At 42.9% G+C, this 26,657-nt stretch overlaps 1 protein-coding gene across 1 annotated transcript in view; it reads right to left on the bottom strand.

The window, feature by feature from the left end:
* Positions 1-26,657, bottom strand: part of rxfp1 (relaxin family peptide receptor 1) — a gene marked incomplete at both ends in the record, with an annotated part of 108,985 nt that overhangs the window by 26,146 nt on the left and 56,182 nt on the right. Inside the window, 2 exons of the mRNA XM_080843048.1 lie at positions 1,649-1,754; positions 10,103-10,186. Of these exons, the coding sequence (XP_080699174.1) occupies positions 1,649-1,754; positions 10,103-10,186 (190 nt within the window). The remainder of the gene's footprint in view (positions 1-1,648; positions 1,755-10,102; positions 10,187-26,657) is intronic.

Below are 26,657 nucleotides of genomic sequence, written 5' to 3'. Positions count from 1 at the left end.
AGACAGCGTGATAAGGGGAGACTAGAGCAGTGAGACAGCGTGATGAGAGGAAACAAGAGGAGTGAGACAGCGTGATGAGAGGAAACTAGAGCAGTAAGACAGCCTGATTAGAGGAAACAAGAGGAGACTAGAGCAGTGAGACAGCGTGATGAGAGGAGACTAGAGGAGACTAGAGCAGTGAGACAGCGTGATGAGAGGAAACTAGAGGAGACTAGAGCAGTGAGACAGCGTGATGAGAGGAGACTAGAGGAGACTAGAGCAGTGAGACAGCGTGATGAGAGGAGACTAGAGGAGGGAGACAGCGTGATGAGATGAGACTAGAGCAGTGAGACAGCGTGATGAGAGGAAACTAGAGCAGTAAGACAGCGTGATTAGAGGAAACAAGAGGAGACTAGAGCAGTGAGACAGCGTGATGAGAGGAGACTAGAGGAGACTAGAGCAGTGAGACAGCGTGATGAGAGGAGACTAGAGGAGGGAGACAGCGTGATGAGAGGAGACTAGAGGAGACTAGAGCAGTGAGACAGCGTGATGAGAGGAGACTAGAGGAGACTAGAGCAGTGAGACAGCGTGATGAGGGGACACTAGAGCAGTGAGACAGCGTGATGAGAGGAGACTAGAGGAGGGAGACAACGTGATGAGAGGAGACTAGAGGAGACTAGAGCAGTGAGACAGCGTGATGAGAGGAGACTAGAGCAGTGAGACAGCGTGATGAGGGGAGACTAGAGCAGTGAGACAGCATGATGAGAGGAGACTAGAGGAGGGAGACAGCGTGATGAGAGGAGACTAGAGGAGACTAGAGCAGTGAGACAGCGTGATGAGAAGAGACTAGAGGAGACTAGAGCAGTGAGACAGCGTGATGAGGGGAGACTAGAGCAGTGAGACAGCATGATGAGAGGAGACTAGAGGAGACTAGAGCAGTGAGACAGCGTGATGAGGGGAGACTAGAGCAGTGAGACAGCATGATGAGAGGAGACTAGAGGAGGGAGACAGCGTGATGAGAGGAGACTAGAGGAGACTAGAGCAGTGAGACAGCGTGATGAGAGGAGACTAGAGCAGTGAGACAGCGTGATGAGGGGAGACTAGAGCAGTGAGACAGCATGATGAGAGGAGACTAGAGGAGGGAGACAGCGTGATGAGAGGAGACTAGAGGAGACTAGAGCAGTGAGACAGCGTGATGAGAGGAGACTAGAGGAGACTAGAGCAGTGAGACAGCGTGATGAGAGGAGACTAGAGCAGTGAGACAGCGTGATGAGAGGAGACTAGAGCAGTGAGACAGCATGATGAGAGGAAACAAGAGGAGTGAGACAGCGTGATGAGAGGAGACTAGAGGAGACTAGAGCAGTGAGACAGCGTAATGAGGGGACACTAGAGCAGTGAGACAGCGTGATGAGAGGAGACTAGAGGAGGGAGACAGCGTGATGAGAGGAGACTAGAGCAGTGAGACAGCGTGATGAGAGGAGACTAGAGGAGGGAGACAGCGTGATGAGGGGAGACTAGAGCAGTGAGACAGCGTGATGAGAGGAGACTAGAGCAGTGAGACAGCGTGATGAGAGGAGACTAGAGGAGGGAGACAGCGTGATGAGAGGAGACTAGAGGAGACTAGAGCAGTGAGACAGCGTGATGAGAGGAGACTAGAGCAGTAACTCACATCATGGTGATGTTCACAGACACGGTGGGCACGTCTTTAAAGCTGGCCCCATCACAGTCCAGCTCCAGGTCTCTACACAGGCACGGATCTGGGACAAGCCCCAGCACTGCAGAGAGACAACACTGTCAGTAAGGGGGAGAGCAAGTGAAAAACACACACCCACACACACACACACACAATCTCTCTCTCTATCGCTCTCTCTCTCTCTCTCTCTCCTACACACACACACCAAACACACACAAACAATCTCTCTCTCTCTCCCCTACACACACACACCAACACACATAAATACAAATACACACACACACACACACACACGCACAAACACACACACACACAGCTACATATCAATAGCTTCTTAACAGCTACTTTGATGCCATACCACAGAATACTGACAATGTATCAATACATTTACATCAGGCAAGGTGCAGGGCAACTATTTATATGAGTGATATTTTTACCGTTTTTCTTGTATGCTTAAACATATTTGTCCACACTGACATCACAATTATGAAACAATTAACACACACCAAAACATTAAAAACATGCAACACTAGGTAATATTTCCCTCAAACAACACAGCTTGAAAATGAATACCTTTCAAATGAATACATTATTTCAATGAATTACACAATGAACAGATGCAGGTCTTTCCATGTCTTTTAAAGATGGATAAGGACTGATTGCTGATTGAAGAGTTGTGCAAAGGATTAATAATTATGTAAGCAATTTATACTAGCTGTGAATGGATTTGTTCCTTTTATTTAACAGTTAATCTAATCAGTCCCCAGAGGATTTCGCTGGCCTTTTTTGAGACAGTTGCTGCCTAAAATTCCTCATTTCGCGGGAACTTTTCCAAAAAATAACCTCACCAACATGCCAAACAAAAGATTACCAGGACTACAAAAATGTAGCAAAATAAGCTTTACTTATCCACAACGGAAAACAAAAATAATGATAAAATAAAATAAATATTAATATTTCTCTACTGATCTGTGCTGTAAATGTAATCTCTGCATGATTCCAATCATTTTGAGCATTTTTATAATCAAAATCGTTGAATTTGCGCCTGTCCTGTACAAACAGACAGGAGACAGCGAGACTGTGAGGCAGTGACGAGCTGTGCCTCATCTCAGATAGAGCAATCCCTCACAAACTGGGTTGAGCGCATGCGTAAAACCTATTTAGTCTTGCTGATCTGACATAAAACCACAGTGAAATAACACAGAGGGGAGGCAAACCATAGACATATAGACATAGACGCCCCATTGGCCTTTGAGTCGCGTGTCAACGTTGCCGCCATCTTGTGGAGGACAAGACTTGCCTGTAAACAAACGCATGTTAACGGTGGAGCTGCAGCTTTTCTGGATAAAAAGCACAATAGCGTTTACATTTCTCAACCGGTTTCACTAAGTTGGTTTATTTTCAAGGGTTTATGATCTACCAAAAAAAGTTTCGGTATTTTTCGTATAGTTAGGCTATAATTGCCATTGTTTACAGGTCAGTCTTCACTTCCCCAAGATGGCAGCGACAGTGGCACGTCGTAGCAACGTTCTGAAGCAGTCAATGGGGCGTCTATCTATTATGTCTATGAGAAAAACAGTATCTCTGCCTCAATGAAGCCGACCGAGAGCCCAACGGTCGGGTTTATGCTTGTTCTGCCATTGCTCCTCTGCTACACTTATATTTGACATTGACAAAAACATTTCTCAAAACTGGACTCTCAATCAAAACATGAAATGATTAATAATGGGAAACTCATGCCGGAGCTAAAAGGTATGCTTCAAACGACGGGACAGAAGATTAACTCGATCGACTTCTCTACTAAATTGCTTTGAACATCAAGAATAGATTTGTTTTTGGAAGAATGGTCGAGACTTAATATTGGCAAGGGGGAGGGGGTGCTTCTCACCCAATCATTCCCTAACCTTACATTGATACAAAAGGACCACCAGTAAGACTGAATAAAATGTAATAAATGTCTCAGCCTTCACATCGAAAAAAAAACAGCCTGTGTCACTGTGATCTGTCTCGTCGTCTGATGTACTGACTGCGTTTCTGGTGTTCTCATTCTATGCTTATCAATTTGCTTTGCTATCCTTGTTGATTTATTTTATCCGTATAGGTGTTTATGTTGTTCAATTTCATATATTTATTTAAAGTCATCCAATTTCAAGTAATTATAGAAATAATAAAAATTGAAGCCAGCTTTTTGGTGCGGACGTGGGCATACGTTCCGTTTCCAAGTCTGGTGTACCCATTCTCATTGTATACAACAGATTAGAACTCTGCTAGTATTTGCAACGTGTCCGCAGGGCAGAATTTCCGCCCTTGGAGTAGCCGCAGAAAGGAGGGAGTTGTGAGAGACGACATTGACTTGTCAAATTTGCGGGAAAGTTGCAGTGATGTGGTAAAATTGCAGTGTCATTGAGCGTGTCTTAGCGTGTCTAAGCGTTTGAAAAATAAGGTACAGTTAATGAGGCCTGGCGGCATGTTGGAATTACTTTTCATAAGCCATCAAAGACCCAGTGCATTCATTTAACATTAACCTTAAATAATGAAATGATTTTTGATTGTTTTACAGACTTTCCATCCTGACCCAGACTCTCCACAGTCTCCACACTGGGCATCAGATTAGCATGGTGCATGGGCAAATATACAGGTGCATGTCTCTCTCTCTCTCTGGGGGTGTGTGGGCAGGTGAACAGGTGCACCTCTCTCTCTCTCTCTGGGTGAGTGGGCAGATATACAGGTGCAAGTCTCTCTCTCTCTCTCTGGGTGTGTGTGGGCAGATATACAGGTGCACATGTCTCTCTCTCTCTCTCTCTCTCTCTGGGTTTGTGTGGGCAGGTAAACAGGTGCATGTCTCTCTCTCTCTCTCTCTCTCTCTCTCTGGGTGTGAGGGCTGGTATACAGGTGCAAATATCTCTCTCTGGGTGTGTGTGGGCAGGTATACAGGTGCCAATCTCTCTCTCTCTCTCTCTCTCTCTGGGTGGTGTGGGCAGGTATACAGGTGCACCTCTCTCTCTCTCTTTCTGGGTGTGTGTGGGCAGGTATACAGGTGCACAAGTACCCAGATATGTTCTAACTCCTTCTGAAGTTCTGCCTGATGTGGATGGCGTGTCTAAGTACCCAGATGTGTTCTAACTCCTTCTGACTGATGTGGATGGCGTGTCTAAGTACCCCGATGTGTTCTATATCCTTCTGACTGATGTGGATGGCGTGTCTAAGTACCCAGATGTGTTCTATATCCTTCTGACTGATGTGGATGGCGTGTCTAAGTAGCCAGATGTGTTCTAACTCCTTCTGACTGATGTGGATGGCGTGTCTAAGTACCCAGATGTGTTCTAACTCCTTGTGACTGATGTGGATGGTGTGTCTAAGTACCCAGATGTGTTCTAACTCCTTCTGACTGATGTGGATGGCGTGTCTAAGGCCACTGCCAGACTAAGCCGATTTTCATATTTTCCGGAACGAATTCGGGGTTAGTCAATCGCGGCCAGACAAAGCTGTGCTGCGCTGTGCTGCGGCCACACACACCCATTGAAACTGGTGAATCTGCTGTAGTACATATGCAAGGCCTGTTGGTGGCGCTGTGAAGGGTGCTACCGGAAATGGAGAAGAAGACTCGGAGAAGAAGACGACGACAAGTTACAACTAGTTAAGTTAGTGACAGTTCAGTTTGTCGCCAAGTAGTTGACCATACTGTGCCTTATACATTTCCTATGCTTAAATCATCATTGTTCGACCTGTATGTGATGCATTATGTGCATACCTAATGAAAGTAAGGGTTTTCATGAAGTTGCTACTGTGATAGATCGTGTGTATTAAATACCACATTTTGGGCTACCTTCTAGTGCTATTAGTAGTGATTAGCATGCTAAGCGGAGATTTAGCTATGTTCTGTTCTTATGTTGATACGCTGTAATAAAGATGTGTTCAATCCTGCTAAGATTTCGACTGGATGAGATATGAATGAGATCCATGTTGCCTAGTGTAATGTCCACTATTATATGTATCTAGTAATATTAGTTGTGTAATTCAGTGCAGTGCAAATTAGTCCCCATAAAGAAGACTGCTTTGGTAACTCAGTGAATAAAACGTGCCCTTCTTAGATCGTTGTTTGTCAGCCATAAACAGAACAGAAGACTTACATTTTTCTGTTTTTATTGCGATTGGGAAGATGTACGTGACTACTTGACAGCTTCCAGCGTTCACGTGGGATAATTACGTCATCAGATTTGCGGATTCAAACCCGATTTGCGGTCAGACAGGCCCTGATAGCAGGGTAGATTGCAACCTTCCCACTCTGGAGAGGGGATTCTAACCTTGACGGTAAGTGACGCTCCAAATGGCAGATTTGCCTGGCCGGGAGGCCAGTTTGTCAAGGTTACGTTCCGGAAAGTATGAAAATCGGCTTAGTCTGGCAGTGGCCTAAGTACCAGCTTTAACTCCAGCGGGATCCCCTCAGCCCCCACCTGTGAGACGCTCTGAGAGACTCAGGCTCCCTTACTGTGCTTGCCACCTGCTGTGTATCACACTGCTTCACAGGGACATACACTTCATTTTTTAAGGCATTGTTAAGCGGATTACTCCATGACTTTACGGCGCGTGTAAGGGTTGATTAATACATACCAGCAGATTAAGGGGAATTTAAAGATTGAAATCAAGGGACCTGCGGATAGACATAGACGAGGTGTGTTGCATTATGATGGCTATTAGAATATTCATGAGGTTGTCATGCTTTGTCCTTCGCAGTGGTGCTCGTGGGGATCATTAGTGCGCTGGTTCCCAGGAGGCGGTCCTCACATGGCCTTTATCGTGAGTCTACCAGTGACTCACTGCTGCTGACTGTGTGAGAGAACATAGTCTCAGTGAGGCCCCCAGCAACCTGAAGCACATCTCCAGGTCAATGGCTCTGGTCTGGTCTGTCTCCACACGCTCCCAACAGAAGTGACACACAAGAAGCTCTCAGAGGGAGACTCAAAGCAGAGATATGGCCATGTCATCAATGCCAACTGGGATGCTTGGTGTCCGTTCTTATGGAAGACTGAGCAGGAGAATGGCATGAACAAATCACACCGTCTGACAGCCTGCCATCTAATGGAGCAGGGGAATAAATATGAAGGGATGGAGATTGAGAGGAAAGGAGAGGAGAGGAGAGGAGAGGGGAGGAGAGGATATGGGATGGAGAGGAAAGGAGAGGAGATGAGAGGAGAAGAGAGGAGAAAACAGAAGAGGAAATGAAAGGAAAGGAGAGGAAATGAGAGGACAGAAGAGGAAAGGAGAAGAAAAGGGAGGAGATGAAAGAAGAGGAAAGGAGAGGAGAGGAGAGGACAGAAGAGGAAAAGGAGAGAAGAAGAGAAGAGAAGAGAGGAGAATAAAGACGTGGAGAGTAAAGGGGAGGAGAGACAAGGAGGGGGAAGATGGGAGAGACTTATTAACCCAGTTTGAAGAACACCAGCGTATGTAAACAAAGTCACATCCAGCTTTTCTATCTTCCAACTGTCTCCTCCTGCTTTTCCCACCTAACACACGCTTTTCTTTGCGCATCACTGTTATCACCTGTCAAAGTAAGAGTCTGATGCCGATGACGGCAGGGCCAAGGGTTCAGCTCTAGCCAGGAGCGGGGTTTTGCAACGGCCTACTACCATGGACAAAAGTGCTGCCAAAGGACCTGATGCAAACGCCAGACACCCCTTTGCACAATACAGGAGCTCTGTGTTGTGACATAAATGACAGACTCTTCCAAGCCATCCGTGGAGATCTGGCACAGAGACAGGTGATGTACCACAGGTTGAAAGCCCTGTTGAACTTTCCAAGACACACTGCCGTGCCGAATCTACACAAGGGTTTTATGCCTTTTCTCAGATTGAAATGAACACACAACCGGCACAACTCCGCTCCACAACACAAATCGAGACATCACAAAGAAATTAATCGACAACAACGTTATCGGCCAACACCAGAACCAACGTAATCACTTTCTCACAGAACCACAGGCCTTTGATGTGTGTGAGCTTTGCAAAACCCCATCAGCAGCAGCAGCAGGGAGAGCTGACAACTCAGAGCCTACACTGCATACACTGAACATACATGGAAACAGACCGGTGTCTCCACGAGGGATGGTGCTTCAGGCCGGCAGAGTCCGCTGCCCACACCCCTTGTAACTGAGGGCTGGTGTGCCAGTCGGTCCCAATGCAGCTGCCTCTACCCACTGGCTTTCTGCACCGCAAAAGTGATAATCATATTCGCACCTCTGGAAACACCCAAACCAAGGCAAATAGATACAGACACCAATGCAGGGAATAATCTCTGAAGAAGAACATGTCAAACTTTGGCTCCTCTGGGGGGAAAAAAACACAGAATCCAGCATCTGCCCGCCTGAGTTTTTTCCCATGCTTTATTTTGTTTGGTTGAGGCCTTCTGTCTGAGCTTGAAAGCGTTTCTCCCATCTGTCAGAAAAAGCTCCACATGTGGCTGAGCAGCAGGAGGACTTCCTCTGCGCAGCTGTCACAAAATCAAACCGTTTTCTCCAATTCCTCCAACTGACAACCGGTTTCTGACTCTCCTCCTCTCTCTTTGAGTGCTAAAAGGCATGAAGTGTGATTGACTAAATTATAGGCTGTCTGCTCCTCCTGTCCGCTTCAGCTCCCTGATGCCTGTGGAGGCTGCCGGACATCAGGACTATAGTATCTGTCCTGTCAGCATGATGAACATCTTAATGGCCACTGATTAAATTAAAGAGCCCTGTCTCCAGCACTTCTGAAAATGATTGTCCTGGATGCCACAATTTCTCATTACTTTCATTGTGTCCGATGCGAGAGAGAAAGCTATTTTAGGTCAGACAAACAAAAAGGATGTCCAAAGTTCCAAAAGAGTTTGTGTCACCTTCCCATTCCATTTCAGAAAGTAACAAAGTGTAAAAAATGGCCTTCAATCCACATGGTGCCAGCAAACCATGACTTCACTTGCCATTCATTCAGGCAAACCTGTCAAAAATTGGAATAGTTAGATGGAATAATGTTTTTCTCTGAAATCTTTCATGGAGAGTCCTTTGTGCCTCTTTAAATGGTTCCCCTTAACCAAACTGATGTGTATCAAGCAGCAATCCAGAGTTTTTGGTTTTTAATCTCCTAGTTTGTCAGACTAGGCGCCATGCAAAGAGGACAGGCTGTTAGTGCGTGGCAGCCAGCCAATATCTCAAGTAAGGTCAATTCCAAAAAAAGAGTGGGAAGACTACTATAAAACTGTGGAACATCAGAGCATCTTGGCACCTACCAAGCCACCCACCATGTTCATGATGTGTTCATAATCAAAGTTCAAGATTTCTACTGTTTGACAACCTTTAATTAGCACCCGTGTCAACTATCTATCTATCTATTTATCACAATAACAGGTCTATTACCCAATATTTGCAGGACAAGACTACATTTATTGCATAACATGCTAAATTCTATTGGTTTAAATATAAAGAATCAATGAATGCATAATATTTGTATACATTCACTTTATCTGCATACATTATTATAGACTGTTCTTTATCATTATCATTGTTGTTGTTGTTGTCAATTATAGACTGTTCTTTATCACTATCATTGTTGTTGTTGTTGTCAATTATAGACTGTTCTTTATCACTATCATTGTTGTTGTTGTTGTCAATTATAGACTGTTCTTTATCACTATCATTGTTGTTGTTGTTGTTGTTCTTCTTCTTTGTTATTGCTTTTGTTGCATTTTTAAGTATGTTAAATAATGTATAGTCCGCCAGTCAATCTTGACGAAATAAATCACTTCATGGTGATACATGACCGGACGGTTTGCCAATGACAGTGTTGCCAATGCCGGCAGTGACCGTGGTCAGTGGCAGTGGTCATTATACATTTTCAGCTGTCATTATCAAGAAATATCAGACCTACGAACCATTACATTCAATGGGACATTCTACAGCGTTCTGAAGAATGAGTGGGATAACTATCTTTACAGCCCTGATTTAGTGATTCCTTAAATAAGCTTTTCCTTAAATGACAAAGGCAGATACCTGACATCTCATCAGTCATAACAGGCAGTGAGTTACCGCTGTCAGCAGTCAGAGTGATAGTGACTATGCCTAATGGTGAAAACTGGCAAAAATTGGCCTCAATTTTTTATTGACACCATTTATGCAGTCAAGACATTCATGCAGTTACGACATGCAAGACAAAAGTATATCAGAACATTATTTCCATTTATCATCTGGTGTACAGGCTTGGCTTTTGAAGTTTGCTTTGAAGTTGAATGAAACCTCAAGAAAACTCCTTTATCAGACGGCTCCAAGGAAAAGCTTTAAGTGCCTTATCAATGGGGTCCATTTAAAACACAAAAGGTTATTGGCTGTACATTTTATGGAAGATTGTCTCCAGCGCTGTAGCTAAAGTGCATTCCAGTGCATTCATGCAACCCAGACATACTTACAGCATGCATTAGACTTGGTTCCTGCATCATTGTTGGGCATTCCAAAGTACTTGTCAAACAAGTGTGGCCATCCATTGTTGTCTCCTATCAGACAAAGAAAAATATGCAGAAATGACATCCCATTCACCATCAAAGAACCATGTCTTTTTCTATTTGAATGGCTTGAGCATTCAATAGAGAAGCTCAGACAGTCGAAGATTCAGACAGTCATTTCCCTGCGGTAAACAGGTAAGAAGCTAAAATAACAGCGGAAGAAGAATGAATGTGAACGTTGTTCATGCTCTCCACGTACCTACAGATAACACCAAATGTGAATGTGTGAGGACCTTTCACCTTTAGAGTATACATCATTACCCTCTGAATTCAGGACATGAAAGTGAGAGAGAGAGAGAGGGAGAGAGAGAGAGAGAGAGAAGGAGAAAGAGATAGATAGAGAGAGGATACAGACAGAAGGACAGAAAGAGAGAGAATATCCCAAAGACAGAGAGATAAGAGAGAAAGAATGAGAAAGGGGCCAACCTCACTCTCACACGTGTTGTATTGCTTACACATGTCCAGGCCTGAGACGTTACTGAGGAGATGAGTGACGGGACAAGCAAAGACACGTCCTAAACAGCAGATGCTGCAGACCAGAAACGTCACTCATGCGCCTCAGAAACAAGGATGCATGATAAGCAGCTAACAGAAGCTTGTGTGTTATCATCCCACCAGTATGTTCGTAGTTGTCTGTGTGTGTGAGAGAGAGAAAGTGTGTGGGAAGGGTGAGAGTCTAATTACTGAGAGACGTGGATGTGATCTACAAGGCTTCCGGTAAATCAAATACTCAATCAGGTGCATTAAGACAGCTGCCAAAAAGAATTTGTTCCTGTGTGACTTAATCTGAATTGATTGTATCTATTCTTGTCGTTACGTATTATAATTCTAGAGCCACTTTCTTGTGTGTGTTCATCATGGGTGTGTGTGTGTGTGTTAGTGGTAATTCCACGCTCTGGCAGGGCGGGCTCCTGGCAGTAGACCCCACAGGCCTGCTATGAGGAATCAATTCAAACTAATCTCCTACCCTGAGCTACTTCAACCCATGCATGACACCCACTCACCCAAACACGTCTGATGAAGCAGAGGAAAGAAGAGGAAGAAGAAGAAGAGGTTGATGCAGAGGTGGAGGAGGTTGGTATTCTGGTCGGTATGGTAACAACATTGCTGTGTAGTACACTTTATTACACTGCAGGGCTCAAGACTAACTTTTTGGCTTAGGAGCACTGTTCTCCTTACCCAGAAAAATTGGGAGCACCAGCAAATATCTAGGTGCACCACTATAATAGGCGTGCTGGAAAACCGTTATTCTGTCACTTCCGGGTTTATAAAATACCTTAAAGACCTCAGAGTGACAGTCATTTTTCAGAGTAGCAGGTTGCCTAAAAATATGTACGCCAGCTCCCTCCGGCAACTGCAAATTGTAAACAAAGATGACGGACCACACTCCGTTTACAGATGTGGTGTGTTTTTTTTTTTAAGTTACCGAGAAATAGACACTGTACTTTACGATAGGGATGCACGATAACATCAGCACGACATCGGTATCGGCAGATAAAAGCTTAAAAACGTAATTATCGGCATCTGCAGATATGAAGAATTTCTGCCGATGTACCTGGCCGATAAGGTGACGTGCAAATTATGCGCACACAAAGAAAATGTTTAGTTTACTTTGAGCGTCGGTTGTTTAACAGTACTTCACAGTATCAGAGGATGATGACAAAATGCCTATTTGTCAGGAAACTTTTCAGGAGATGGAGAAGGAGACGACAGCTTGGCCGTAACGTAGGTTGCATGCATAGATGCAGACCACCCGCGTGCAACACTTTGCAACATTACCTGTCCAATAATAGATGTTAATAATTTATGGAGTTAGCTAGACAACATTAGCTTGTTAGCTTGCATGCTACGTGACACCAGAGAATTTGATGAAACCTCATTTGACGGGATGTGAAACGTTATGCCCTGGTGGTCAGATATTAATATTAAGAGGACGTAAGCATAAGGGGGCGGAATTGTGGAAAAGGGTAGAAATATGGCACTGTTCAATATTTCAATTTCAGACAAATATTTCAAAAGGTGCAGAGATGAATGTTGAGAAAGAGGAATACAGAGTGGAGAAGCTAAGAAGAAAACTTAGAAACATAGAAAATGGCAGCATGAAAGACACACAGAATGAGAATGAGGCCGAATGAGGCAGAGGGTGAAGCACGAGAGAGCCGTGATATTACAGAGAGCTATATATGCAGGTGAATATTCACAGGCACACGCAAGCACCCATACAGCAGTGTAACAAAAGGGGACTCATTCAATGACAGCGAGACAATACTTCCCAAAAGACCCTTGTTGAAATGCACCCAAACAACACATTCATATAAGGGTAGGAAGGCTCCTAATACAAATGCATGATGAATAAATAGATTATACATTCTAAAGAGACAAACACAAATACAAGTAGGAGACACAATGTTTGCTTTCCCCATTTGTGTTTTCCATCTACACAGAAGCCCATGTATTAATAGCCCATTTATACACCTTTTAATGATGTTCCAGACTGATACCAATATGACCTGCTGTTGACACCGTAGGCGCCAAGTACACTTACCTGCCATTGAGCAAGAGAAACAGAGATGCTGATGAAAAACAGACAAAGAGAAGAAAGAGAGAGGTGGGGGTAGAGAGAGAGTGGATAGAGAGAGAGAAGGGATAGAGAGAGAGTGTGAGAAAGAGACAGAGACAGAGAGAGAGAACCTTTTGCACATCTGACTTTGAGCAATCTTCAAGCAGGCTGTCTTTCAGTAACTTGAAGAGGATTAACAAGACTGGCATTACGTCTGAGATATGACAGGGGAGCTGAACAGTGCCAAAGGGGCAGTGCTACAGGTGGTCATTTCAGATAGCAGGTGGGGTCTTAAAGGCTCCTGGCCTGGGTTAGCACCTTCAGTACCATATCAGGGCTTCTATGTTCAAGAAACATACTGAGAACAAAATACTGAAGAACGCCTCAGCATCCCACAAGGGCATCTTCATCAGCAGAGGAGCTCATATTACCGTCCTCCAGGTGGCGTCAGTCTGATCGTTAAGCTTCCGCGGAGGTAGTCTGTCATCTCTCTTCTATTATGCAGTTTTCCAGGTCTTTTTTCACGCTGAGAAGTTATTACCAGCGGCACAGTCTCCCCCAAAACAAATCGAGACTGCTAGTCTTCTTTTATCATGCTCAAGCAGTGTAGGACTGTTTCACACACACATATGACTGTAAATACTGTATATGGGTGGTGCTGTGTTTCAAAGGAGAGTTTCACATTGTGGTCATGAAATATTCATATTGAGCTGATGGGACTGCGGATGCAAATACAGCATAAATAATTGCTAAAAGTATGATTTGGCTGAATTATCTGAGTCATTAACCTAATTGATTTCACTTCTGTTTATCCGTGTTATAAAAGGAAAACATTAGCATGTTGATCATGAATAACATTACATTATATAGCAATACATTGACAAAACAGCAGCAAAGCAGACAATCAAACGATCCTTTACAGCAGTCATACTCAAGTAGCGGCCCGCGGGCCTTTTGTGGCCCGCGGGGTGTCTATTAATGGCCCTCGAGCTGTTTTGAAAAGTTTTTTTAATTATTAAAAAAAAAAAAAAAAAAATCGCGCTGGGCGCTCTTATTTTGAAACCGCGCGCCGCGATCTCAATACGAGGCATGGGGTTGCAACGATAAACAGATCGCAATCACACCATATCAGCCCAGGTTTGAAGCATTGGCCAAAGAAAGCAGAGGCCAATTCTCCCATTAAAGGGGACATGTGAGAAATGTGAAATAGTTTGGTAAACAAAGCACAAAAATTAGCTGTCTGAAGGCTATTTGTTTAATAACATGGTTAATAACAGGGTTATGTTTGGTTTTATTTCGTTATTTATTTTAATATATGCCCAAATTAAAATTATATTTTTATTTTAGGAAATATTTTTGTTTTTAATAAAAAGGAAATGTTATGTTATAAAATGTTGTAAATGTTATACATACGTTATGTTATGATACGTTATCGGACGTACACGGTCCCAATAAATGGCCCCTTGAGTCACTGAATTTTTTTTTTGTGGCCCCTCATCATTTCTACTTGAGTACCCCTGCTTTACAGGCTTCCAAATAGATATTTTTTTATTATTTTTATGAGATGATTTTTCTAGGCAAGCCCATATGTATGGAGTATTCAGTAGATTAATGCTGGGATTTGTGAAAGATTTAAAGAGAGTCTCACACACACTTAAAAACACACACACACAATGTTTATCCTTTCAGCACACTCAACTCAGCTGCCTGAGGTTTTAACGTTGTGCAAGACCTTCATATTGTGGATGCCTCTGAGCTCTCGCTATCGGCTATCTCTGACTCAACCTGAGGCCACATTTACATAAACAGTCAAGGAGGTCTGAGATCTGGGCCCTTCCTCTTATCTAAGAGAGTGCTTTGTTAGTGCCCACCAAATCAGGAAATTCAGGCTTTTGTAAGTTTAACCAAAAACACTCTACTGGGTATAATTTGTTATATCACGTGCAAAGGGGAGTTGTACACTTCCTGGTTGTATGTAGTTCCCATAATTCTGCGTGTCCAATGTTATGTGTAATTCTGTTTTCGTTCAATTTAAATAATTTAATTTAAATAAATAAACGGATTTACAGTAGAATGTTTCCACTCTCCCTTTAAGTGTTAAGGTCAGTGTGAATTTTGTAATGCCCCGCCCCGCTTGCTTTTCTATATCAGTTTTCTGGAGCTTGTGTCATGCCAAAAAAAATGGCAAGATGCCAAAGGAAAGCTATCATTGCTCCATCATTACAGTTAATTTAGAAGTCATTCAAGACCAAAATTTCTGTTTTTAAATAGATTCTATGTACCTCTAACCATGTCATTCTTTGTTGCTTTCAGGAGTATCATTCATTTCTGGGTTAAATTGTCCATTTTATTTCTACTTCCTGAGTCTTTCTTGTAGATTTAGCTGTTACTTCGACTGCCTTGATGGATCTAGCCTTGCTTACTAAAAAAAAAAGACCACTCTCTTAGAAATTTATGTGGGTGTTATTCTGTCAGAGAATGTTGCCCAAACGAATGTTTGACCAGATTTTGACTGATCCCCTAGCGTTATCTTCGTGTTATGAACATTTTCCACCAGCGGCCATGACAGATCGCACGTGGACACATGTGACGAGATTTGACAAGACATTTGGAGGAAGGAGCCACTTTATGTTCCTGTATTTAATATCAGCTTGCTTATTAAAGTGCGCTCAGGGTGGATTTGATGCAGAGCGTGATCCATATAAACACTCAGATATTGGTTAATTGGTGCTGAACTTGTCATATCGATCTAAGTGCTTGCTCCAAGGGGGTTCAGGCTCTTGAGCTACTGAGACAAATTGATTGTTTTGGCACTATATTAATAACATTTTATTTATTTGAATTCATTGTTTTGGCACTATAGTAAAACAATTGAATAAAATTCATTGTTTTGGCACTATATAAATACAATTGAATTGAATTGAATTGAGTAAGAGTGGTAGTATTACAGACTAGAGCTGAAGGTTACTGTAAAAAGTATCTACACGTCAACAAAAGTCCTGTTTTTTTGTCCCTAAATTACACTACAGAATATATTAGGCACGGTTCCATGAGCATGTCCTACAAGCTGGGAAGGTTATCCTCTGTTCAGCACAGCTGACAGAAATGCCAGGGATGTCGGGTTCCCAGCCAGAGGCTGTCTATGTGAACGTCTGCTCCTCTGGTTAGAGCCTGTGGATAAAAACATGCCTGTTGCTCGAGGCAAACAGACATACCAGGACTGTGGGCGGAAAGAGCACGCGTGTGTTGAAAGGGAATCAGTGACTAGTGCATATTCATGTTGCCTCTGATTCTGTGTGTGAATGTGTGTGACTATCTGTGTGTGAGCACATGTGCTTGTATTCTCTACATGTGCGTATTCTCTACACGTGTGTATGTCTACATGTGTGTTTTCTCTACAGGTGTGTATGTCTACATGCAGTGGCGGTTCTACAGGGAGGCCTGGGGTGGCCCGTGCCCCCGTAGACATGTCCTTGGCCACCCCTGAGGCCACCCCGTGCTGACCAAATAATACAAAATATGAATTTATTGTGATTTTACACCAAGCGCCAAAAGCGGTACTAATGCGACGCAACGTTCCACACGGGTAAATTAAAACAGCGCACTGTAGTTTGCCATGTGTGGTGCTTGTTGGAGAGAGGAGCTACGATTTAAATGTTTAGCTCGCTCCCTATCATTAATGGATCGCTGGGTCTTAAGCTTAAACTGGTAGTCTGCCTATGCCTGTAGTGGTAACCATAGTGATGATATACAACTGTCTACCGGCTGAGCTGGTGATTTTTCTGCCACATGAAGGCAGAGAAGATTTTTTTCAAGAACCAAAAGATGGAAATATCCTATGCCTGTTGACTTTCCCAGATGTTATGTGAATACACAGACATCCCAAGTCTCCCTGAAGTTCCGGGAGTCTCCCGCATATTGAAAACGACTCCTTGATGCCCGCAAATTACTTAAAATCTCCCGGAATCAAGAGCGAGCGAGCCAGACCGCGCACAGACGTGATCCAAACCGCGTTAGCATCTGTGTAGCGCGCTCACGACAGAGAGGGAGAGGGACCTAGAGACTGTGCGTGTGTGAGGCAGTGTGCGTGTGTGCCTCAGGAGCATCCTGATTTACCTGTTTCGGTAAGTCAACAAATTCATTTTCAGTGTGGGTGGGCTTTTATCTCTTCTCCCGACCGAATTAATCTGAAATTAATCAGTTCAGTCACATGTATCTAGGAACAGGGCACGGGGAGAGTGCCCCCCAAAAAGAAAATGTAAGGCATTTTACAACAGACTATACAAAGGTGTACATACCCCTGTCTTACAAAAGTAAACCACAAGTCTTGCACACTGTACTATCTGTAACAGTGATTTCAGCATTGCCCATGGTGGGTTAAATGACTGTAAAAGACTTGTTGTTCATTTTGTATGGCCCTACCTCTCTTGCACTCATTCTTATGTTAAGTTAAGTTATACATGTTTATATGTTTTTAAAGTAATATAAGTTTATAATCTTTAAATATCATTTGTTGCGGGTTTTTTATGTGCCCCCCTGGTTAAACCCTGGCCCCTCCTTGGCCCCCCTAGTAAAAATGGTCTAGAACCGCCACTGTCTACATGTGTGTTTTCTCTACAGGTGTGTATGTCTACATGTGTGTTTTCTCTACAGGTGTGTATGTCTACATGTGTGTTTTCTCTACAGGTGTGTATGTCTACATGTGTGTTTTCTCTACAGGTGTGTATGTCTACATTTGTGTGTTTTCTCTACATGTGTGTATGTCTACATATGAGTGTTTTCTGCATATGTGTGTATGTCTTCATGTGTGTGTTTTCTCTACATGTGTGTATGTCTACATATGTGTGTATTCTCTACATTTTTGTATGTCTACATGTGTGTGTTTTCTGTCAATGGTCTGCTACACATGTAACCTGTTTTTCATTCAGTGAGCACACCTCATTAGAGAGGTGAACATGCTGCAGTGGAACAGAGGAGAGATCAGGAGCGGCCCTCACAGCAGTCCCTCTGGCCGCTCAGTACACACACACCCTCTCTCTTCACACACACTCACATGCACAAATACACTTACAAGCAACACATACAAACCTATACACACACACTCACACGCACATACACACTTACAAACAACACATACAAACCCATACACATGCACTCACATGCACATACACACTTACAAACAACCCATACACACACACTCACACGCACATACACACTTACAAACAACACATACAAACCCATGACTACACACTCACACGCACATACACCCTTACAAACAACACATACAAACCCATACACACACACTCACATGCACATACACACTTACAAACAACACGTACAAACCCATAAACACGCACACACATGCACATACATACTTACAAACAACACATACAAACCCATACACACATACTCACATGCACATACACACTTACAAACAGTGTTGGGCAAGTTACTGAAAATTAGTACTTAGTTACAGTTACTAGTTACTTCTTTTAAAGGTAATTGAATTACTTCCCAGTTACTGTATATCAAAAGTAATTAGTTACTAGGGAAACTAACTTTTAAGTTACTTTTATATCTGCGTTTAATATAATGAATATGAACAGTACTGAACAGTCAAACCCAATACCCATATATATTTTGTACCTAATTATTTTAAACAACAGGGCAACATGCCTTCAAATCAAGCAGTAGTACAAAAGTCCCTTTTAACACTTAACTTAACACAAAATAACTGTCTCAGTCATTTAACATTTTTTTACTACATTAGGCCCAATGTAGTTAAAGTGATTGGCTTACAGTATTAACACCATATAAAGAGTAGGGGGATACAAAATAATCAATTAGTGGTTCAGTTCACAAAATACCCTGAAACACCCACACAGTATTCACAATATGCTAAATATATAATTAGAATAATATATTTCTAATACATCCTAATCGCTGGCAATCCCCACCTTGATCAAGGTAGGAACTGTTTATAAGTTCCCACTGGTCCCGGTGGCGCTTCTTTCGCCGTTGCCCCGACAGCCAAGATGACTGAGGACACGAACACCCTATACAGTTGGTAATAGATTCCACACGTTTTCTGGTTAAACAATAAATGTTGGAATCCACGATCGGTGTCCTAGCCTTCTTTCCATATGTATGCGCGATTGTATACAAGTGCAATGAATGTGTGTTAGCGGCCGTGGAGAATGGGAGAAATAATTGCGGTTGTATATCCGTGTGTGAGTGCGTGCGTGATTGTATGCAAGTGCAATGTGTGTGTGTGTTAGCAGTCCTGGAAAATGGGAGAAAAAGTTGCGTATGTACAGCCTTGTGCGTGTCTTTGTGTGTGTGTGCGTGCGTGATTGTATGCAGGTGCAATGTGTGTGTGTGTTTGTGTGTGTAAGCGGTCGTGGATCTGGGTAGCAGAGTGTCTTTCATGTGCGGTCGCATTGGTCCTGCGACGTCAGATCAGAAGGAGCTAAAGTAGGTCTATCTTGTCTTCTTGTCTGCAAGTGTTCATTTTCCACAAAAGATAGTAACGCGGGTAACAAACTCATTTAGATTTCAGTAACTGTAACTGCGTTACTCGATTTAAACAAATACTTAGTTACATGCTCGTTACCGCTAAAAGTAGTGGAATTACAGTAACTCCCAACACTGCTTACAAACAACACATACAAACCCATACACACGCACACACATGCACATTCACTCACAAACCCACACACACACTCTCAAACATACACTCGCGCACACACACACACACACACACACACACTCTCTTGCACACACACACTCACACACACAATCACACACGCACCGAGTGAGTTTGCGGTACACAGAATGACTTTGCGGTACACAGAAATAATTAGAGCTGCTGCATGCAAACAGAACTCAGCATGGGAGAGTCTGACTCAGCACGTATTATATGACTGGTCACGTCTTTGGGCTGTTTCCTCATGTCAAACAGAACATGACTGGTCACGTCTTTGGGCTATTTCCTCATGTTTTATGTGATCAACGATGGTGAGAATCTTTAATGCACCTCATTTGCAAACTTTTAATCAGAACCCAGTTGCAGCTTGTACAGGACCAAGAAAAAGCCTTCCCTGCTCAATCTGTACAAATACAAAACACACACTCAAAATTCATGTCTCTGTCTCATGTCTCTGTGTTAGTTCAGGTGAGTGGGGAGAGAGGAGGTGCTCTATTGGGAGGGTAGCAGCTGTATAATCTAGTAACATTTTGGTCTTGATACAGACAAATGTGTTAAGGAAAGTAGAACTCTGTGCCCATAGTAAATCCTCATGCAATTTGGCATAACATAATCTATAATCATACAATAGTACATTCAAATACACCACTGTCAGTTAAGCAGCACTCAAGTTATCTGTGTAGTTTGGAAGCCAGAATAAATCTCGCTAGGTTAACTTCATACACAGCGCAGATGGTAGATAGAGGGGGAAGATATCTCCTTTAAAAACCACAAGATAGAGATTTCACTGGAACAATAGAATAATTTGTGATTTTAGTTACTGTTGGGGAAAAGGATGCTTGATTTAAACCTGAATTAAAGATGACAGTGGACTCTCATTCTGTTAATGTGATAAGACCTTGAAGACAGTTTTCCTAGCTGCATGGATCACATTGTTGGCACATAACAAACCACCTTCAACAGCAATCCTGCACAGAGAGACTCTTACTCAATAATGGCTTAATTAGGCATATTAGCCTTTGCTTAATTAACTCAGGGAACATCCTTCAGATGGTCCCAATCGTGGCTGTTCTTGAAACTCTATTTCACTTCAATTCATCTTTTCAGAAATTGGTTTAGTTCTACCACCACATTGAACTGTCAGAACAGATTAGTGGGTTTGGCAAAGATGCACCAAAGCAAACTGATAACAGAAATCAATGTCTGCTGTAATTCTGTCGTGATTGGAACTTGTTGCTGCTTTGAAAGCCTGAGAAAGTGAGAGAGAGAGAGAGAGAGAGAGAGAGAGAGAGAGAGAGAGAGAGAGAGAGAGAGAGAGAGAGAGAGAGAGAGAGAGAACAAGAGAGAGACACTGGCTAGCTGTGGGGTTAATTTGCATTTCTGATGATGAAATGACCCACTCTATTGGGTTACTTGGAGATTGGCTCCAATGGTTAACAATTTATATGCTAATCAACTTGCATATAGTGGATAATGTCTCATTATTCTTATAATTGCAAACGACATACACACATATATGCACCACATATGCAAACACACACACACAGACACACACAACCATGTATCTAGATCTAGATATGGGCAAGAAAGGAACCCTAAGTATCATAATTGTGCCGCAAGAGGATGATTGATTTGTTTACTCGTTATCAATCTGAAGCAGGCCACTGTTTGTGAAACAGAGATACCCCCTAGATGAATTGTCTTCTGTGTAATCTCTGCCACTGCCTGTGTTTATCATCACATAGTGTTACATTCGCTCTTGCTGGACACACACGCGCGCACACACACACACACAAAGAGACACACACTCACACACACTCACTCAGACATACACACACACAAACACACAAATATATACATACAAACTCAAATAAACAACTTATCTAGGAACTAACACACCCGGGAACACACGCTCATCTACATCACAGCACATTAAAAGTTGTCTTTAATGGCAGTTCTAATGCTCACTGATGCTTTAAGCAGGGTGGGGCTGACTGGGTCACTTAGTAAAGCATCTTAAATAAAAGAGCACTGGCCCTGACACAGGATTGTATAAGCAGGCAAATTCGTTTCATGGTGTATATCCTTTAAGACAGCTGTTACAGGGGGCAGGGAGGGGTATCCAACACTCGTTTGGACACTTTTTTAGTGTGGAGGAAGTTATTGTGCACCTTGACAATCTGAAGTTACTGTACACCTGGCCAATCTGAAGTTACTTTACACCTGGTCAATTTTAAATAACTGTACAACTGGCCAATCTGAAGTTACTGTACATCTGGCCAATCTGTTGTTACTGTACACCTGGCCAATCTGTTGTTACTGTACACCTGGCCAATCTGTTGTTACTGTTCACCTGGTCAATCTGTTGTTGGCATGATAATAGTTGTGGTTTAAACTCAGGGCTTTATAGCTTTATAGATTGTGCAGGGTGTGCTTCCAGTATTCAAAGCCTGGTGTTAGCATGCCTCAAAGCTTGCAGGGTCTGCTCAACTGAATCTATCTGAGTCTCTGCTCTTCTTTGGTCTCCAGTGTTCACCACACCAACTTTAAACGGTGTGTTTAGACAGATAATCCTTACAGATCTATCAAGGCTCAGGGCTGGGCTGAGTCAGATAGCGCTTACACACTGATAAACATTCCTCACTCAAATAAAAACACAAACAGAGTAAAACGTTTTCAAAAAACGAAAGTCAAACGTCATATATTGTCTCAGCCGCCACACTCACATACACACAAAAAAATGTAACTGCGATATCCTGTATTGTCAAAAAATCAGTCTCCTTCCACTGACAGGAGTTCAATCCTCAGTGATTTAGATTCTCAGGAAACTTTGTTTTACCCACACTGGTGAGACAAAAAGCCAGCTGGATGTAATTCAGGCTTGATAATAAGCGTCAGCCCAGAAGTGAGGAAGGTAACTCAACATCCACAGTGCAAGGGAGAAAGAGGCAGACGGCTGCAACAGCAGGGAATTAGAAAAGATGAGTCCCTTTAACACCAGCTCTGAATGCCAGCCTGTGATGACAAGCACAGGGGGGTTCAGTCAGAAGAACAATAAACACATCTTGAAAAGCCACCCGTGATTGGTACCCAGCACAGAAGGGCGGCTGTGTTAATAAGTAAGTAAGTAAAGTTTATTTCCAGAACACACTTTAACACAGCTGAAGCAGAGGGATGCGTCTTCTCTGGTGCTCAGCGCTTTCTGCTACAAACGAACAGCAAATCACCACCCGGACATCATACTCAATCGAGGCAACAGAGAAGATGACTTGATTGCATCACTGTGCGCACCTGTGTGTGTGTGTGGGAGTGCATGTGTGTGAGAGACAGAGAGAGAGAGAGACCCACAAATCCTTTATTTCTCTCTCACTGGTCTTGGCAAAGGGTGGAGACGTGTTAAGATGTACACAAAACTCAAAACAAGTGGAGGGGGACCTCTCTTTCATAAATGCTAGTCTTTGATGCGCAGCCCTCTATTATAGATATCAACGTTGGGCTTTGGCACCCATTTAGAGGTCAAAGAAGTTCTTTAACTGAACAAGCCTTAGGACAGAACATCTTTGATGCTTTGTAGAGTAAGACGTCGTCAACAAACCCACTTGCTTGCTATGAATTCTTTGGACAATTACCTGCTCTATTCACACATGGGCTCAATCTGACATAACACAGACTGTGTAGGAAGCTGGCAGGGTAAAGTCAGTTTATTATCCGGTTCAACTGATTTAGATATTCGAATCTCACATACAGCTCTTTTCTGTAATGTCTAGATAAGTTCAAGGTTGCAGTGCATGTCTGAAAACAGCTATAGAGAAGCACACACTCACAGACAAACAAACATACAAACACACCCATGCACAGGGAAACCCAGTGGGTGTTATAATAATTATACAACAGAGCAGTCTTTTACCTTGAGTCTGGCATGCACACAGTCAACAGGCCTCTAGTGTTGTCTGGTGTACACATCAAAACTAAATATCCCCCTGCACTTCTAGGAATGCTAAGGGGGGTTGGGTCCTTTACCAATATGTGCTTACATTTAATCAGTTATCAACTATATGTCCCAGAAATACTTTTTTTTCCGCAGTGCAAGCTAAAATAGTTTGCCGTTTCCCAAAGTAAATACATTTCAGTTCTGCCACGGTGTCAATATTCTGAACAGTATTTGGCTGTGATTCTAGACTCCAATCCTGCAAATGCACAGTCTAGAGAGCAACATATGCTGTCAAATAGGGATGCACCGATACCGATACCAGTATCGGGTATCGGGTCGATACTTCGTTAAAATACTCGTACTCGTACTCGTTTTAAATTACCGATACCAAAAACCGATACCCAGTGTTGCGTCTTAACGCGTGTGTTTTCTTCTCCTCTACTGTCTATGCCTGCCAGGTGTGAGAGCACCGAGTTGCATAGAGGCCGAGAGCGGTATTGCAGACAGATAAGTTGAGGTTGAACTTGCAGTTTAAATCAATTCAATAACAGCTTGGATACGATGTGTGGAGGTGGCTTGCGTAAGCTAACGGTTTCGCTAGAGATTTTAAACTTAACACGTACAACCTCCAGTAAAGGTAAGTGCTTTCTTCGGCTATTTTATGTTTTGCAGTTAACTTAGAACTGCTGTTACATAGGCAAAGTGTAGGGGCTAGCCTACTGTCTTTAGCGACGCTGCGCCTAAAACATATTATTGCCATTTGCTACGGTTGATTGACGGGGACGGGAATGTATTTGTTTTCTCCTCTTTTACCCGGACGCATTTAGGTCTCGAAAGGAGGACATGTGAAGGTAAAAGAGGACGTCTGCCTTGTCTTGTGTTTCAGGAATCTTGTTGACTTGCAAGTTTGTCATAAACACCCGCTAGCAAGTAGCCGCTCCCGTTAGCGATGTTAGCAAGGTTGTTTTAACACTCTTGGACATTGATGCTAGTATAACGTTTTTTTTTTTTCGTTTTTCCGCCTGATGCTAATATTAAGTGCTCTTGCGTTAACTTCTTTGCAATGTTATTGTGATAGCTATGTTGGCTAGGTTGCAAACAACTTCCCTAACACAGTCAAACTTCAGGCAAGTGTCAATTTGGCTGCAAGAACGTAGCCCAGTTCATTGTCAACATTAAACTCTAGTAAGAAATCGCTATAGGCTACCGTTGTGCTGCCTTAACGGCGATTTGGACTAATTTTAAGATTAATTATGACAGGAGTAAGGCACAGTGTAAGATCTGCACTGTTACAGTGTCGAGGGGTGGAAAGGAAAGTACTTCGTTTGACACAAGCAATTTGATTAAACATCTGAAGACGCACCATAGTGCTAAGCACAAGTTCACTCATGCCAGTGGCGCAAGAGACCAAAGCAACCAATCTTTACTGACGTCTTTCAAAAGAAAAAAAACGCGCACGCACACAGATAGAGAGGGAGAGAGAAGGGGAGGAAAAGAGTTGTTGATCCTTTTGTAACTGAACTGTGCTCATGTTCTTATCATCCAGGATAGTTCTGTTCACTTTTTGTTAAGCAGACTGTGTTGTTAACTATGCAGCAAATTAAATTGCCATCTGTCTATATTTGCATTTTGTCTAATGTGATGATATTGACTCTTTTTTTTTTGTTTAAACCAGAAAGCTCTGTTTATTTTTGGCTTGGGATAGCCTTCTGTTAATGTTGTATTATAGGCTTGACATAACCTGCAGAGGATAAAATAAAATCTTTCATTGAAACCAAATCTTGGAAGTATCGGTATCGGTACTCGGTATCGGCAAGTACACAAATAAAAATACTCGTACTCGTATCGGTTTGTAAAAAAGTGGTATCGGTGCATCCCTACTGTCAAAGCATTCCTAGTATTCCTTCTGTAGATACTCCCCCAAGATGTTGAATGGGTTTGAGTTTGGGTGTCAGACAGGAGAACCACACAAGTTAGCATTTCTTCCCTTTGCCTGGATTTCAGGCCTGGCCTAGCTTTGGTATATGTTTAAGATAACTGGTTTCCTAGGATAAAGATCCTCTGCAGCACACCTCTAAGCTAGAGGGGTGGTGGCATGTATTTGAGCTAGAATGTCTTTCCCTCCAGTCACCAACCTGAGCATATTTGGGCAGCGATAACAGGGCGCTTCCAATTCCATGGGTAAGTCCACACAGATAAGAGCCCCTCTGAATGCCAGACTTGCCAACGAAACAGAACGTGCTGCATGCCAGCAACATCTGTTTAACACAGTCTGAGGCATTTACAGAAAGCTCAGATACACACTGGACAACACACTGGATGCTCTGATAACATGCCTCTGGCATAGACAAAGTCTTCGCATTTGCCAACAACTACCAGTGAATCAGCAAGCAAGCAATCTGTCGCTTTGGTCTACTACACCCCTGTCCCTTTGGAGACAGCTGAACAAATATTCTACTGTCATTCCTTCCTGCGCAGTCAAGCTTGCTGGCAAGTTCTGAGATCAGAATGCCAACACGGCCATGATGCACTTCACTGCACACTTCATGATGTTAGCCGAGCAGCACTCTTGTTTTGGGAACAAAACCTGCTCTAGCATATCTGGGCTTAATCTCCTCTAAAACAGTGCTGAGATAATATGAATATGCTATACGGATACAATATGTACTAAAATCTAAGCCTCGATTTCATTCGATTTATTTAGAAATCGATTTCAAACTGTAACCAAGTACTTTTTCCTCTGCCTTAATATAGTATATAATATGCTCCTCATACCTGAGACCTGCACTGTACACCAATGGGCTGAGGAGCAAAGCCTTGGCTAAGCGACCTTTCTAGCCTGTTTAGTGATACTTCTGAGAGCATTAACAATGGCAAGAATTAAGCAGACCGCTCATACATCTACTGGTGGCAAAGCCTCAGAGAAGCAGCTCGCTACCAAGGCTGCCGGCAAAAGCACCCCCAGCTACTGGTGGTGTGAAGAAGCCTCACTGTCAGAGATCTCTGTCGATGCTCGTCTGTAAGCTGCCTTTTGATTTGTGAGCCATCCACGCCAAAAGACTCAGCTGGCCAGTTAGATATTAACCCATTAGAGACCAGATGAACTAGTCTAATCTCTAAAGGAGACTGAAATGTAAAACCACATTAAGCTGCATTCTTTGTATGAAAAGTGCTTTATAAATACAAATGTTGTTATGGTAATCAGTCAGAGAGAAAAAAAAAGCACAGTCTGAGCCAGTAGAACCAAAGGACAGAGAGTTAAGAG

The sequence above is a fragment of the Sprattus sprattus genome, assembly GCF_963457725.1.
Source record: "Sprattus sprattus genome assembly, chromosome: 8".
Classification (NCBI taxonomy): Eukaryota; Metazoa; Chordata; class Actinopteri; order Clupeiformes; family Clupeidae; genus Sprattus; species Sprattus sprattus.
The sequence above is the reverse complement of the archived record's forward strand: the minus strand, read 5'-3'. Positions and strand labels throughout refer to the sequence as shown.